At 54.4% G+C, this 13,600-nt stretch overlaps 5 protein-coding genes across 5 annotated transcripts; 3 read left to right on the top strand and 2 right to left on the bottom strand.

Moving 5' to 3' along the window:
* Positions 1-544: 544 nt before the first annotated feature.
* Z520_06859 (uncharacterized protein) lies at positions 545-1,529 on the top strand (the record flags this gene model as incomplete). Its single annotated transcript, XM_016777359.1, has 2 exons — positions 545-560; positions 685-1,529. The coding sequence occupies 2 exons, from the start codon at positions 545-547 to the stop codon at positions 1,527-1,529; spliced, it is 861 nt and encodes a 286-aa protein (XP_016631530.1).
* A 111-nt stretch (positions 1,530-1,640) lies between these two features.
* Z520_06858 (uncharacterized protein) lies at positions 1,641-3,873 on the bottom strand (the record flags this gene model as incomplete). The annotated part of the gene is made up of 2 exons (XM_016777358.1): positions 1,641-2,975; positions 3,031-3,873. 2 exons carry the CDS (start codon positions 3,871-3,873, stop codon positions 1,641-1,643), a joined length of 2,178 nt encoding a protein of 725 aa, XP_016631529.1.
* Positions 3,874-5,095: 1,222 nt separating this feature from the next.
* Positions 5,096-7,036, top strand: Z520_06857 (uncharacterized protein; the record flags this gene model as incomplete). Its single annotated transcript, XM_016777357.1, has 5 exons — positions 5,096-5,211; positions 5,268-5,376; positions 5,430-6,316; positions 6,381-6,518; positions 6,574-7,036. 5 exons carry the CDS (start codon positions 5,096-5,098, stop codon positions 7,034-7,036), a joined length of 1,713 nt encoding a protein of 570 aa, XP_016631528.1.
* Positions 7,037-8,223: 1,187 nt separating this feature from the next.
* On the top strand, positions 8,224-10,186 carry Z520_06856 (uncharacterized protein; the record flags this gene model as incomplete). The annotated part of the gene is made up of 4 exons (XM_016777356.1): positions 8,224-9,033; positions 9,134-9,483; positions 9,548-9,693; positions 9,756-10,186. 4 exons carry the CDS (start codon positions 8,224-8,226, stop codon positions 10,184-10,186), a joined length of 1,737 nt encoding a protein of 578 aa, XP_016631527.1.
* A 616-nt stretch (positions 10,187-10,802) lies between these two features.
* Z520_06855 (uncharacterized protein) lies at positions 10,803-12,900 on the bottom strand (the record flags this gene model as incomplete). The annotated part of the gene is made up of 8 exons (XM_016777355.1): positions 10,803-11,167; positions 11,281-11,747; positions 11,822-11,883; positions 11,973-12,066; positions 12,116-12,292; positions 12,344-12,363; positions 12,424-12,638; positions 12,693-12,900. The coding sequence occupies 8 exons, from the start codon at positions 12,898-12,900 to the stop codon at positions 10,803-10,805; spliced, it is 1,608 nt and encodes a 535-aa protein (XP_016631526.1).
* Positions 12,901-13,600: the final 700 nt, after the last annotated feature.

The following is a 13,600-nucleotide window of genomic DNA, read 5'->3' as shown; positions in this document are numbered from 1 at the left end:
CTCGCGACGCATCCGCTCCGGTCGATCTCTTCAGTCTGCTCGACTTCCAGATACAGTACGACCTCTTGTACTGCACAGACCTCATCACTAGCTCCAGCCACTGGCAGTCGTTTCTTTCTTCTCTGTGAACTCCGGAGTACCTGCTCATACAAATCGATATCCCTGACATAACTCGGCATGGTGATCGAGGACAAGAAGTATTCCTTCGACCGCGACCTAATCGGCTATGGGCAACAAGGCCGAAATGCGGAATGGCCTGGAGGAGCCCGCATCGCGGTCAGCATATGTGTAAATTATGAGTAAGTCGGTTTTCTTTTTGGGCCTTTCGTTGAGGAGGAGGAGGAGGAGGAGGAGGAGGAGGAGGAGGAGGAGAATTCGGGTCAATTTTTTCCTCCTTAAGAAGACGTACTTGGTCGTACGCGTGGTTTGTGTGGCTTTTGCGGTCTTACTATTCTAAAACACTGGACTCGAGACTGAAACTGTTCAAAACCAAAGAGAAGGCGCAGAGTCGACGGTGTTGAACGGAGATGGTCAATCCGAGATTATGAACTGGGAAAAAGGTAATGCGCCCTCTTCTCGGGTCTTTCTTGCTGGACGGAAAGATGCTACGAACAGTGACGATTGGGAACATCCATATCATTTGAATCACTTGGACTAACAAGCAACATCTCTGTGTCCCTCTAGCCGGAGGACCTGCCTTCGTGAATGCGCGCCAACCCAACGTCGAATCCGAATACGCGTACGGCTCGCGCTCCGGAATCTGGCGACTGCTGCGCCTCTTCGCCGAGCATTCCTTCCCATTCACGCTTTTAGCCGTCGGGCAAGCCCTGGAGATGAACCCAGCGGTGGCCAAGGCCTGTGTCGAAGCCGGCCACGAAATCGCCGGCCACGGGTACCGCTGGCTCGACTGTCGCGATTTGCCACCCGCGGAGGAGAAGGAGAACGTGAAGCGGGCCATCAGGGCGATTCAGGAGACCGCCGGGGTGGACCCCGCGGGCTGGTACGTGGGCAGGATCAGCCCGAACAGCGTCGGGGTGGTGTGGGAGGCGTTTGAGGAGATGGGGCTGCATTTGGTGTGGCAGAGCGACTTTTACGCCGACGACGTGCCCGTCTGGACGCATCTCCCCGCCGGGCTGGTGGGTGTGCAGGAAGAACAACAGGCAGCAGCTCAACGGCGGCAGCAGCAGCAAGGGAAGCCCGAAAAGCCAAAAGAAGAAGGCCTTTTGCACGTCCCCTACTCGTACGACTGCAACGACATGAAGTTCCACTTCGCGGCCGACGGCTTCGGCGGCGCGTCCTTCTACGAGTACCTCGTCGACGCCTTCGACATGCTGTACGAGGAAGGCGGCAAGATGATGTCGATCGGCATCCATGCCCGAATCGTCGGCAAGCCCGGTCGGGCCAGGCAGCTGCAGAGGTTTTTGAACTATATCAGCTCGAAGCCCGGGGTTTGGGTGTGTACGCGAGCAGACATTGCGAGGCATTGGAGGAATAAATTCCCATATCAGCCGGTATCGGGACAGGATTGATTTCTCTGTTGGACATAACATTGTTGAATTTCTTCTGGAAGTGGAAGAATTCTTGTCTCACTATTCAACTTGGGGGAACTGGATATCAAAACGACTGCTCCGGCTCAACGGTCAAAAATCTCCCCACATAGTCCAGCCATCCGTTGGAAAGGTGTCCATGGCTTGAATGATGCCATCGTACATCCACGTTTCGTTGATCTGGTAATCTCCCAGTACCGTCTCGAAGCTGTCCCAAACACTGTCCTGAACTCTATTTTCTGCATATCGGTTGCTCTCGGGCCCTCCACTGTGAGACAACAGCGCTGGCTCAGCGAGCGCCTGTTGTCCCTGGCCAACTCTCCCCGAGACGCGGGTAGTCCGCGCGGAGGAGGAGGGTGGCGACGACGACGACGACGTCGAAGGAGCGGCGCCATGGTTCCCCTCGATCGTGGCGGAGACGAGACTTTCAAACGCGTTGCGGACTTTGCGAGCCGCCGGCCAGCGCTCCGAGATGGCGTACAGCATGGTACTGCAGGCGCGGATGTCGCTGCTGAAATTGGCGTCGAAGAGCCTGGGGTCCAGGCAGAAGCAGTATACCAACGCGAGACCGGCGACGAAATTGGCGTGCAGGGCGAGCAACGAGAAGGAAATGTACGACTGATTGTTGTGCAGCCTCTTATACATCTGGCAGATTTGGCCGGCCGAGTAGGCGAACAGGCGAAAGTCGGGGTGTGACGGGGAGAGCGACGGGAGCAAAGGCAGGAATAGGAGCACCAGCGCTTTGTGGTATTGGATCATGTGGTAGTCGGTCGTGCTGTAAGGGAGCTTCCCTTCCTTGTCAGGATGGGAGACGTAATAGGGGATGGCAGCCTTCCACTCCTCGAGCGCGTTTCGAAGCTTGGTGATCTTGTGCGGATTGAGTTCGGATATCGGCTTGTCCACCCGGCAGACCGTATGGGAAATCTTGGATTCTAGCTGTTGGATCCGGATGATGTGGATGGCGGCGGTTAGGGAGGTGATGTGGTGTGGATTTGCCGACGACTGCGCAATGGCGGCAGTGATCTCTTCCTCCGTTTCGTACGAGTCTTCGATGTTTGCTGGCAAGGCGACGTCGATGTCTCTGTCCGACACAGAATATGGACGACCAACAGTCCTGGCAACAGACCTCTCGAGCATGTACGCCGTCCAGAATATGCGTTTGCGCCGCTGATCGACCAGGTTGGAGAGATTGTTGGTCTTTCGATGTAGACCACCGTCGAGGCAATGTCGCATCGTTGTACCTATCATCCACCTGCGAGGAATTAGTGAACGACTAAGAAGATGTAACGGGCAGTCACCATACCATACGCCTGGACCAGTAGGCGATCTTAACTGGTAGATGGACAGCAGGAGCATCGCCTCCAGGTTCTCAAGGCTTCGCACATCTGAGATGATATCAATCTCTGTCAAAGCAGCTGCGTAGTGAGACTAGTGACGTTAGAATCTCTTGTCCAGCCTTTGGCTGATACCCGGGCGTACAAACCTCGGGTGATGGATACGAGTTGTCGTCCGCCAACTGCAGATACCTCGCGCCAATGGCATAAACCAAATGCAGAATAGCATAGTCTAATCGACTCGACCGGGCTTCCTTTAATTGTGATTGATGAGCAGACATGAGACTCGCGCGATCTTGATTCAGAGCGTGAACCCTCTTCTTGGACAAGAAAGGGTGCTTGGGGTACACCTTGAGAAGATAAGTGCTGGTGAGTTCCTCTCCCATTTCGTCGGTGGGCATCTCGGCGAAAACAGGGTTGTCGGAGCCCGGGTGCTGCCTGGTCTGCTCAGACGGGGGCACTCGGTCCAGTCTAAGACGCGATTCTCCTGCTGGGTGTGAATCCAGGGTTGGCACATTCATCGCAGATTTGACCAGTTTCGCAAGCTGAAATCCACTGGACGTTCCAAGGTAGGAATTGGGCGACAGTGCGACAAACCCGACCCCAAGTTCCAGACTTGGCTCCGTATTTTGCTCTCCATCGTCTGGGCCTTGTGGTTCGGCAGACACTCTGGAAGACCGAGGAGCTGCGGCCTCGTTCATGTTTGCAAGATGGTCAGCTGCCAGTTTGGGGTCGACAGAGGTCAACGTCTGCTCAAGCTGGGCGATGTGGTTCTCCAACGACCTGACGTATTCTGACGGATAGACTTGCTTCACGCCGTAAGAGCAAGGTTCGCCGGCGGAGAGGCAGTTGGAACAAGATGGGAACTCATTGTCACAGCGTTGCTTGCGGCCTTTGCATCGTTGGCAGGCAACGGCGCTTCGAGCTCGTCGTTTGGCCGGTCTCTCCTGCGCGTCGTCGTCCGCCGGGCTGAAGTGTTGCACTGCATGCATGCTGGCCCTCCTCCAGACTTCCGATGATGCTACCCTGATCGCAATTGGGTTTGTTTGGTGTACGGAACGCTCAAGGTCGACTTCTTGAGCCTACCTCAGCACATTCTCGGTGCCATTTCGCACGCAACTCTGACCATTCTTGGATCGTATAGGTGAGTCCTAGGAGTCTCTTTTTTTGACTTGATGGCCATTCTTGTCCGGACTTCCACGGCTCAGATGTTAACGGAAGCATGATGTCCTGTTGACCTTGGACCATTTGCTTTGGGAAGGTCAGCCGTGGGTGGCTTTAGTGGCTTTAGTGGCTTTAGTGCCTTGATGCCCCGATGCGGCAAGTGAGACGCCCAGATGAATCCATCCTTATCATCAAAGCCTTACCTAGGTAGGTACCTAGGTAGGTACCTTATTGACCCGCACACGCGGTATAGATCGCGTGTCTTCCCGCCACGTCGAACTTTGATAAGGTTGAGATTTCTTCATGTGGGAGAAGGCCATCAGTTATGACCTGTTATTATTCCCACGCCCCGGAAGTGAGAATCCGGACAACGCTATGTGCCGCTCAGGCGGCAGACCAAGCCAGTACTCTAGGAGAAGCCCGCCGTCTCTTTAGTTGAAGAAATTAGGATATCGCGATCAACACGTCGGATATCTGCCACAACATGTCAACGGCGATATGTTTCTCATTTCCAGACTAACTAATCATAGGCGGGATCAATTGGCTGCCTCTAATTAGTCTTATCGTCCTTGGCGCAAGGCTCCGATGAAGCGTCAACTTCGGAGTAATGCTATTGCTAAAGGTCAATCCAACGTGCGCGGGTGTGCCGAATATCCAGGTTGTTAAGTGTGGTCTTACACTGTCAGCCGATATACCGAGCACCGGTACCGAACTAACCAAAATGACCTCGTGTGTTCTGTTCAAGATAAGGGAGACTCATCTACGTCGTCTCCAGGACAGAATTGGTGGTCTGGAGCGTGGTCCAGAGCCTTGCTAGCAGCAGCCTTGGGCCGATGATTGAACCTTCGGATATCCCGCCTCTGCTATATTCGACTGGCTGCTCGATATCAAAGTTACTTTCAAGTCGAGAGATACTGTCCTCGCCTTGGACGGCAGGTATAACTATATCCACGGGTCGTCGCTTGGTGTCTCGTCGTGGCTTCGACAAGTCCTATTCTTAATGCCCCTCTGAAGTGTCTAGGAAGAATTATTTTGACATCTTCTCCAACCATGACTGTCAAATCGTTCCTCCAGCGGCTTGATCAACGGCTGCAGACTCAAGACAGCAGGATCCAGAAAAGAGATGGGACGAGGAAATGGGGAAATGAAGATCTCGACCCAACACCGTGTGTATTTGTCTTTGCATCTGACTACTTGATGTCCCTGCTGACGTGCCATGCAGGGTTCAGCAAAGGACATGGAGGCATTGGAACTACTTCATGTTCTTTTGGGCGGTTTCCTTCAACCCCAATCAGTGGAATACAGGCTCAAGTCTGGTGAATCAGGGACTGGTGAGTCCTCCGCAGAATGACCACTCTACACAGCCAGCTGACGTCAAAGTAAGAAATGGTGGCATGCTCTTCTCTCCATTGCAGTGGGAAATTTGCTCTGCTCCGTCGTTTTGGTCATTCAATCCCGCGGACCCGCTGTTTACCACATTGGATATCCCGCCTTTGTGCGCGCCAGTGCAGGCATGTTTGGATCGCTGTGGTTCATCTTCCTCCGCGGCGCTGTCGCCATCATCTACTTCGCGACCCAGACGTTTTATGCGGGGAAGTTGTTTGACGTGATGCTTCGATGTGCATTCGGCCACAACTGGCAAGACATCCCGAACCACCTGCCCGAAAGCGCCGGCATCACCACGAGGGGCCTGGCTGCGTTTTTCCTCTACTGGGCTATCCAGCTGCCCTTCATGCTGATCCACCCGCAGCGCGCCAAGTGGCTCTACACGATCAAGAGCACAATTGCGCCGCCGGTGCTCATCGCGGTCTTTGGGTACGTGGTGGGCAAGAACGGGGGCTTGACGGGCTCGTCGCAAATCACAAAGACCTCGACGACCACCGTCCTCGGCTGGGCGTTCATGAACGGCATCAACTCGGTGTGTGGCAGCATCTCGCCCGAGATCATGTCCAACGCGGATCTCGCCAGATACGCCAAGAAACCCTCGGACGCTGCGTGGGCTCAAGCCGTGGGTATCTTCACCAGCAAGACGTTTGTCATCTTCATGGGCATTGCGTGCTCCAGCGCCTCGCTGAACCTCTGGGGCACTGCGTACTGGAACATGTGGGATCTCCTGGGGGCCATTCTGGACCACAACTGGAACGCCGGCGCGCGGACAGCCATTTTCCTTGTCTGCTTGATCCAGGCACTCGCTGTCATGGCAACCAATCTGGCGTCAAACTGTCTGCCCGTGGGCGCGGACTTGACGGGGCTGTTTCCCAGATACTTCAAGTAAGTTCTCGGTTCTACTGCGAAGAATTTCCCCGCGTAGCCTGCTAACCATTATGGCTCCCAGTATTCCGCGAGGTCAGGTCTTTTGCGCCGTCATCAGTCTCGCCGTGGTGCCTTGGAAACTGCAGGAGTCGGCACAGACGTTCCTGACCTTCTTGGGATCCTACGTCGTCTTCATCGCCCCAGTGATTGCCATAATGATGTAAGTCTCCTCCCTGCCGACCCCAATCCGATCCTGCTCTGACCGCGAGTCCCAGTGTCGACTACTGGGTCGTCCGCAAGGGTAACATCCACGTGCCGTCGCTGTACGACGACAGCCCCGACAGCCCCTACTATTACTGGAAGGGGTTCAACCTACGCATGTTCGCAGCGTGGGTCGCCGGCGTCGTCATCGTGATTCATGGGCTCGCGGGCTCTTACAACCCCCACTTCAGCCAGGCCAGCAAGGACATGTACACCATGGGCTTCATCCTGGCGTCCCTGACCGGCGGTTTGGCGTACTACATCCTGGTGCGCATCTGGCCCATCACGCCGTATCCCGCGGATCGTGTCGGCATGCCCTTGACCCTGGAGTTCCTTGGTCCGACGGACGGGTACTTTGAGGACGACGTGATCGACGGCGTTGGCAGTGAGCATCACCATCGCCAGGAGGCATTTGCTGAGATGATGATGACGCCCAAGGAGAAGGATGTGGCGCACACTCTCACCGCTTTGGCTTGAAAGTGTTCTTGCGCGTCGGAATAGATGATGGGCACACACAGTCAAGGGTTTTGACTAGCGATTGAGTGCGCCGTTGTATCATCAAACATGGATGAAGGATAGAGTATCACAATTTACCAGCCAAGTAGATACAGAATGCAATACTCGGGATGAATGAAGATCGACTTGAATATGAGATAATCGATCGCAGGGCTCATGACTTGCTACCCGTACAGCATGTCCTGTTTGCTCAGCGCCCTCTTTTGTCCCATCTTGTCCCACTGTCCTTGGGAAGGGCCTTCAAGCTCGCCGACATCCCACGAGAGACAGGCTCAAACAGTAGAACGAAGTCCATCACCGACGTGTTCGTGGTCCCAGGGCTTGTTTCAGCTCCTTCCGCGGTGGATTGCTTCGCTTCCGGCCTATCGAAGAGTGATGGTTCAGTCCCACTGGCTGGGTGTAATAGTGGCTTCTGAATCGGTCAGTTCTGGTGCGCTCTGATGCTCATCCCGCCGACGGGGCTAATGTTTGATGCATCGGCTCTTCCTAACACCAATGGGAATCTGCCGAATGGATCCTTTTGGGCGCCATTGGTCCAGTCCTTCCACATCTCGAGGCTTAGCGGCTAATTTCGGCAGTGCCGACACAAGACATGTCCAGCTTTCGGAAAAGGCGAAGTCCTTCCGTCAGAGATCAACCCAGCAACTTGATCACGCTCGCTGCGTGCGGGCGCGGATCTGCAAAGTCCGACCAAGGATAGCGCTGGCAGGTCGTTGCAATGGGTCGCCAGCGTCACGGGCTTTTGCAAATTATGACAGAAAAGAATCACATCCCGATTCCCACTTCATCCTCGCGGACCACAATGGCATTGATCAATTGGCTCTGCAGCGAATTGCTTTCTGGCTGTTGACCACGGCGGCTTTGGCCTCGCAAGGATGGATTGTTGTGGATGTCGGAAACTGGGGTTTGACAGCTTCGTTCGCTCTTGATCCCCGTTCGGCTCCATCGTGCGTAGTTGGTCTTTGTACCGAGCAGTTACCGTCGGCATAGGCATTGATGGTGCATATATGCAGAGTCAGTTAGTGGTGTCACGCTCAGAACCGTGCTTTTCTATGCTGCCGTTTCCTCGAGCGCCGCCATCCCCTCTAATTTTCTGCTGGGTGAGGAAGGAATCGATCTTTGGCTGGAGGAGGGTCTCGTCCACGAACATGTCCGAGTCTGCGTCTGAGAATGATTCCAAAGAGCACCCTGAGCTTGAGGCGACTGCTCAAGCGACGGACCTCGAGATTAAATCCGTCCCAGTCACCGTCAATGGCGACACAAAACCAGAGGGCAAATCACAGATCGAACTCACCGATCAGACTCAAAGACTTCCCTTTGCAAGGCTGATCGTCGTCTACCTATGTCTTGCCATGTGCTTCTTCGTCTCTTTTCTCGATGTCAACTCCACGACGACTGCGTTGCCAGCAATTGCCCGTTCATTGGGGATTTCCAGCACCATCACCTGGGTCGGTACGTCCTATCTTCTGGCCCAGTGCGCCTTCCAGGTGCTCTACGGCCGACTTGCCGACATATTTGGACGGAAGCCGGTATTAATAGGCTGCGTGCTCAGCTTGATCATTGGGGATGTTCTGTGCGGATTCGCCAAGGACGGCCCTTGGCTCTACACCTGTCGAGCTATCGGTGGTATTGGGGGCGGAGGAATCAGTTCTCTGGTCCAGATCACGGTCAGCGACCTTGTCTCTTTGAAGGAGCGGGGCAAATACCAGGGTCTGTTGAGCGGGGCGATTGGGCTGGGAGCCGGTGTTGGTCCCTTTGTGTCCGCGGCATTAGTTCAAGGACATGATGGACGGTGGCCTTGGGCTTTCTGGGTTCCTGCGATACTGGCATCGTTGTGCATCCCACCGCTGGTGGTTCTCCTCCCTCAAAAGCCGGTGGTCGGGAATTGGAAAGAGAAGGTGCGCAAAGTGGACTGGATGGGCCTGTTGACTGCGGTGACGGGGATATTGTTCGTTTTGGTACGTCTTTTTGTTTCACCCCACTGTCATCCCCCGTCACACGAGTTTGCCGATATTGATGATTGCTGGCTGACCGACATCATTTTGATCTTGTGCGCAGATACCTGTGAACTCTGGAGGAAGCGTCTTCCCATGGCACAGCTCGCTCGTTATCGCGTTATTGACAGTGGGATCAGTGCTGACCACTTCCTTCTGCCTCGTTGAGTGGAAATTGGCGCGACTGCCGATGATGCCACTTCGCCTCTACTCGTCGATGTCACGCAGTACGCTGTTTGCGCAGAACTTCCTCTTTGGTTTCGTGTGGCAGGCAGATCTGTACTTCCTTCCGATCTATTATCAAGATGTCCGTGGCTTCGCGCCGCTCAGGTCTGCATACCTGACGTTGCCTTTGCTTCTCGCTCAGAGTCTCGGCGGTGTTCTTTCGGCGCCTGCAATGACTTTTACCGCAAGGTTCGTACGGATTATCCGAGACCGTGTGTCATCAAGGTTGTGCGTGTCTAATATGGAGTATCAGGTACATGCCGGTCCTTTGGTTGGGATTCGTCTTCTGGACAATCGGGGCAGGGCTGAAGCTGTTATTCTCCCGCACCACTTCCATCGGAGTATACGTGGTAGCTGCCCTGGTCGAAGGTGCAGGGGTCGGGTTCGTTTTCCAACCCTGTAAGCTGTCCATTCCCCATTGGCGATATGGGTTATAGTTGCTAACGGTTCTCTGGCGCCAGCTCTTGTGGCATTACAAGCTCTTTCAACAAAGGCAGATGTCGCTGTGACCACCTCAACGCGAAACTGGGTCCGGGCATTAGGTTCTGCAGTTGGAGTGGCCGTTTCTACGGCCATTCAATACGCCGTGACCATCAGTTCGCTGCCAGTGGATCTCCCCTCAGAGGTGGCATTAGCGGTCAAAGCTGGGACTTGGACCGTCGGTGGTGCGGCACATACCTGGGATCAGGCTGTTCTAGACGCCAAAATGAGGGGCATAAACCGGGTTTTCATCACGTTCTTACCTCTCATCGGGCTTTGTCTTGTGGGATGTTTGTGGATCCGCGACATTCCCTTGCGCGGAGACCACGACGAGGACCAGCAGACGAACCAGAAACGACTAATCTCGAGGTGCAACAAGCTGAAAGCGATGATCCCGAGAAGGGCGGGATGACTATCACCACCATTCCCTCTGTCGTTTGCAGAAGTGGGATTTAATTGTGGTTCGGCGGGAAACGAGGAGCCGGACTCGGCGAGCCGACATCCATTAGCTTGGCGCCAAGACGGTACCGAATATCAATACCTATCTTCCCCCTTTGCGACCGATTTCTCTTCCCTTTCTTCTACTACATGCTGGGGAAAGTTCCGCTCTGAGTGGCCATACGAACAGAGGGAGGCTGCTATAGTCCCTTTTCCAAGTTTCTTGACAAATTTGTCAAAGCTGACCTGGTCTGTGACGAGTGACGAAGGGCGGCAAAATGACCGGCAAAAATGTGGATGGCTCTGCGATATGAGCCAAGTTCATGGCTCAATATGAGACCCGCGATCGAGTGAAGCAAGCTCATGGCGTGATTAAAAGCTCCAACCGTTGGAGAGACGGATGTGGAGCATTACAGGAAGCTGCACATTTGATCTTCTATCCATGACCGTTGAGAGAAATGCGCAGAAAGCAGAGATACCAGTGCTAGCCAGGGCGATCTGAAGTATATATTTGATGATACTGACAGCCAAAATGGGGATAGAACCGAACCATCTGAAAACTGTTGCCAACGAGAGAAACCCAACTTGTTTTAAACACCTTTTAGGCTGTTGTTCCTCACAGCTTGAATGTCCACCTTCTTCAGAGTGTCGGCCAAGCTGACCTTGCCGCCGTCGGTGATCATGGGTGGTCCTTGGTAGCCCCTCCGCGCGCCTAAGAACCACCACGCAGCCACGAAGATGGTGAACCCGCCCCAAATGAGGCAGGCGTAGTTCATCGTCTGGGCGTCCGTCGGGAGGTAGTACGGGAAGCAGTAAATGACGAACCAGACCATCATGTACGCGCATGCGATGAAGTTGAAGATGAAGCCCAAAGCGCCCTTGAGGTGGAAGGGGCCATAGACCTCGATGTTGCGACGCTTGGTCAAAAGATGGGGCAAGATCGCAGCAATGTAGGCTGTCGCTTGTTGTTAGCTTCGACAAAAATGTAGATTGTGATGGAGGAAAGGCTTTTGTGCTCGGACAACCATCCCTCTCAACCTGGAGTAGGAATTTCCAAGAGAGACTTACAGGAGCTTGACAACAGGACGAAAGACCCAACAAAGGCGTTGAATGCGGTGGTGCTGCCGACATAGATGGCTCCGAGGATTGTGACCAAGATGGCGGAGACGATGGTGGCGTTGAATGGCATGCCGAGTCTCTGAGACACTTTCCCCAAAACCTTGGGAAAGGGCGTGGCCCCGTCTCGCGAAAGCGCCCACAGCGTCCGCCCACACGTAATGTAGAGCCCACAAACGCAGATGCCAATGCAAATGAGGACGAGCGTTAGGAGGCCGATAGCGCCGCTTGCCGAGCCGGTGGCTTGACGGTAGATCTCAGCGATCGGGTAGGGGGAGTCGAACAGAGCGTCGTAATCGTTGATCGCGTACAGGATAGCAATCAGGTAGGAAAAGCCGGTGATAAAGCCGATGCTCATCTGGCAAGCGATGGCGATAGGCACATTTCGCTGGGGATAGGGGATCTCCTCCGCAAGATGACTATTGCACAAATGTCAACATTATTCTTGTCGCACGGATTTTCCCCTTTCAAAGGAGAGTTGAAGGTTCCTGACCTTGTGGTGTCTGGAGTTCCAACGCTAAACGCGCCGTTGAGCATGCCTGCAACGAAGACGAACTGAAAAGTCCACCCGAGTCAATATTTGAAGCGGTGGAAAAGAACACCAGATTTTCGCTCTGCTGTTCTGCAGCCGGGCGATAACTCACCCCATTGGGATACCCGATGTCGGCAGTCCATTCGCTCCAAACAAAGGACGAAGACGCGTGGCCTGGTCGGCCGCCCTGGCCTGGCATGACGGTCCTGGAAAGTTCAGCATCTGCCCTGTTGACTAGATAAAGGCAGTACTTACACCACGATGATGGTGATCAGGAATCCGGCAAGGATGAAGAAGATGCCTACATTGTTGAGATGCGGCATGGCCGAGTTGAACAGGCACACCACCGGGCATGCGATCCAGGTGACGATAATATAGGTGACGAAAACGTGCCATGGCTGAGAAACAAAATCCGGATGCTTCAGGGCATACCTGCCGCTCGTTAGAACATCCAATCAACCCCGCGAACCGAGCCCTTCTCACATTTGAACGACGGTGTTAGACTGCGCGCCACACTAGTTAGCAAATGCTGTCCCCTCTCCTCCCAGCTTGAGCTCACTCACGAAAATGGATGTCATAGACGCAGCACCAAGAATCCAGGCAAGGCAATTCCACCACCCGGCAAAGAATCCCACGACGCGCCCCCATCGCTTTCCTGGAGTGACCGAAGCCCAGTGATAGACGCCAGCGGAAGATGGAATGGCAGACGCAAGTTCGGCAATACATGCCGCGACAATCCAGTAGAAGACAGAAACGACGAGGAATTCGTACAGCACACCTGGATACAACAGTCAGCCGTATGCCATTGAACTGCCAGAAGAGGTGCACGCACCTGGTGGGCCGCCGTTGAAGATAGCCACCAGGATCGACCCTCCGATGGCTGGCCAGACGTTGCCAACCACGAGCCCGACGCCGGCGAGAGACACAAGACTGAAATTTCGCGACAGCTCTTGGGCATGGCCAGAGGCATTGATGAAGTTTCCCGACTCCGAAGCCTTCGACTCCGTTGCGACCTCGGGGATTTCGTTCTTGTCGGCCATCTTGGAGACCAGCCGCCGGACGCAGGACAATGAAGGATCAAGGAGACAAGGGCAACAGAATGAAATTGACGAACAGAAAGAGAAGTGATGAAGAGAGCAGGTAAGACTTAGCTATTCGTAACATTATGGAAGGCGTCTAGAAACCTGTCGAGGTAATGCCTTCTCCGCAATGCTTCTCGAGACGGTCCATCTCGTAATAGAATGCTGGTCGCGCCACTGATGGATTCTTTAGCGATTTGGGGCATTGGTGGAGGTCTGAACGACACAGAGTCGAGCGAACTGGTTGGACGGCAAAGTCCGCTCTCCACCTGCCCGGGCCATGCAGCATCTGCTCCCACCGGGCCACCGCGATGTAGTGGACGGCGGAGATTGCCAAGACATCGTGGGTCTTTTCCGCTCTAGTCTGTTCAAATTTTCTTCGCAACATTCCACAGCCTTTCCTCCCTTGAGCAATTCATGTGTCAATGGAATCATGGTCTGTGGCCTTGGCTGTCGGAGAGTTGCCCTCTCAGTCTATTGCACCGGGCCCTCAATCTGGTGGTGCTGGGATACCATTGTTCGTCAGTTAGGCCCCGCCGGTCTGCTTCACGTACCCATGAGCCGCTGGAACCCCCTGGGATGGCTATCGAGGTCTCCATTTATTGGACTATCGCGGAATCTGGTACCTGAAAAATGACAAGCTGCATAATGCCATGTGGCA

This window comes from Fonsecaea multimorphosa (genome assembly GCF_000836435.1).
Source record: "Fonsecaea multimorphosa CBS 102226 unplaced genomic scaffold supercont1.13, whole genome shotgun sequence".
In the NCBI taxonomy this organism is placed as follows: Eukaryota; Fungi; Ascomycota; class Eurotiomycetes; order Chaetothyriales; family Herpotrichiellaceae; genus Fonsecaea; species Fonsecaea multimorphosa.
Note: the sequence above shows the minus strand (reverse complement) of the source record. Positions and strands in the feature narration are given on the sequence as shown.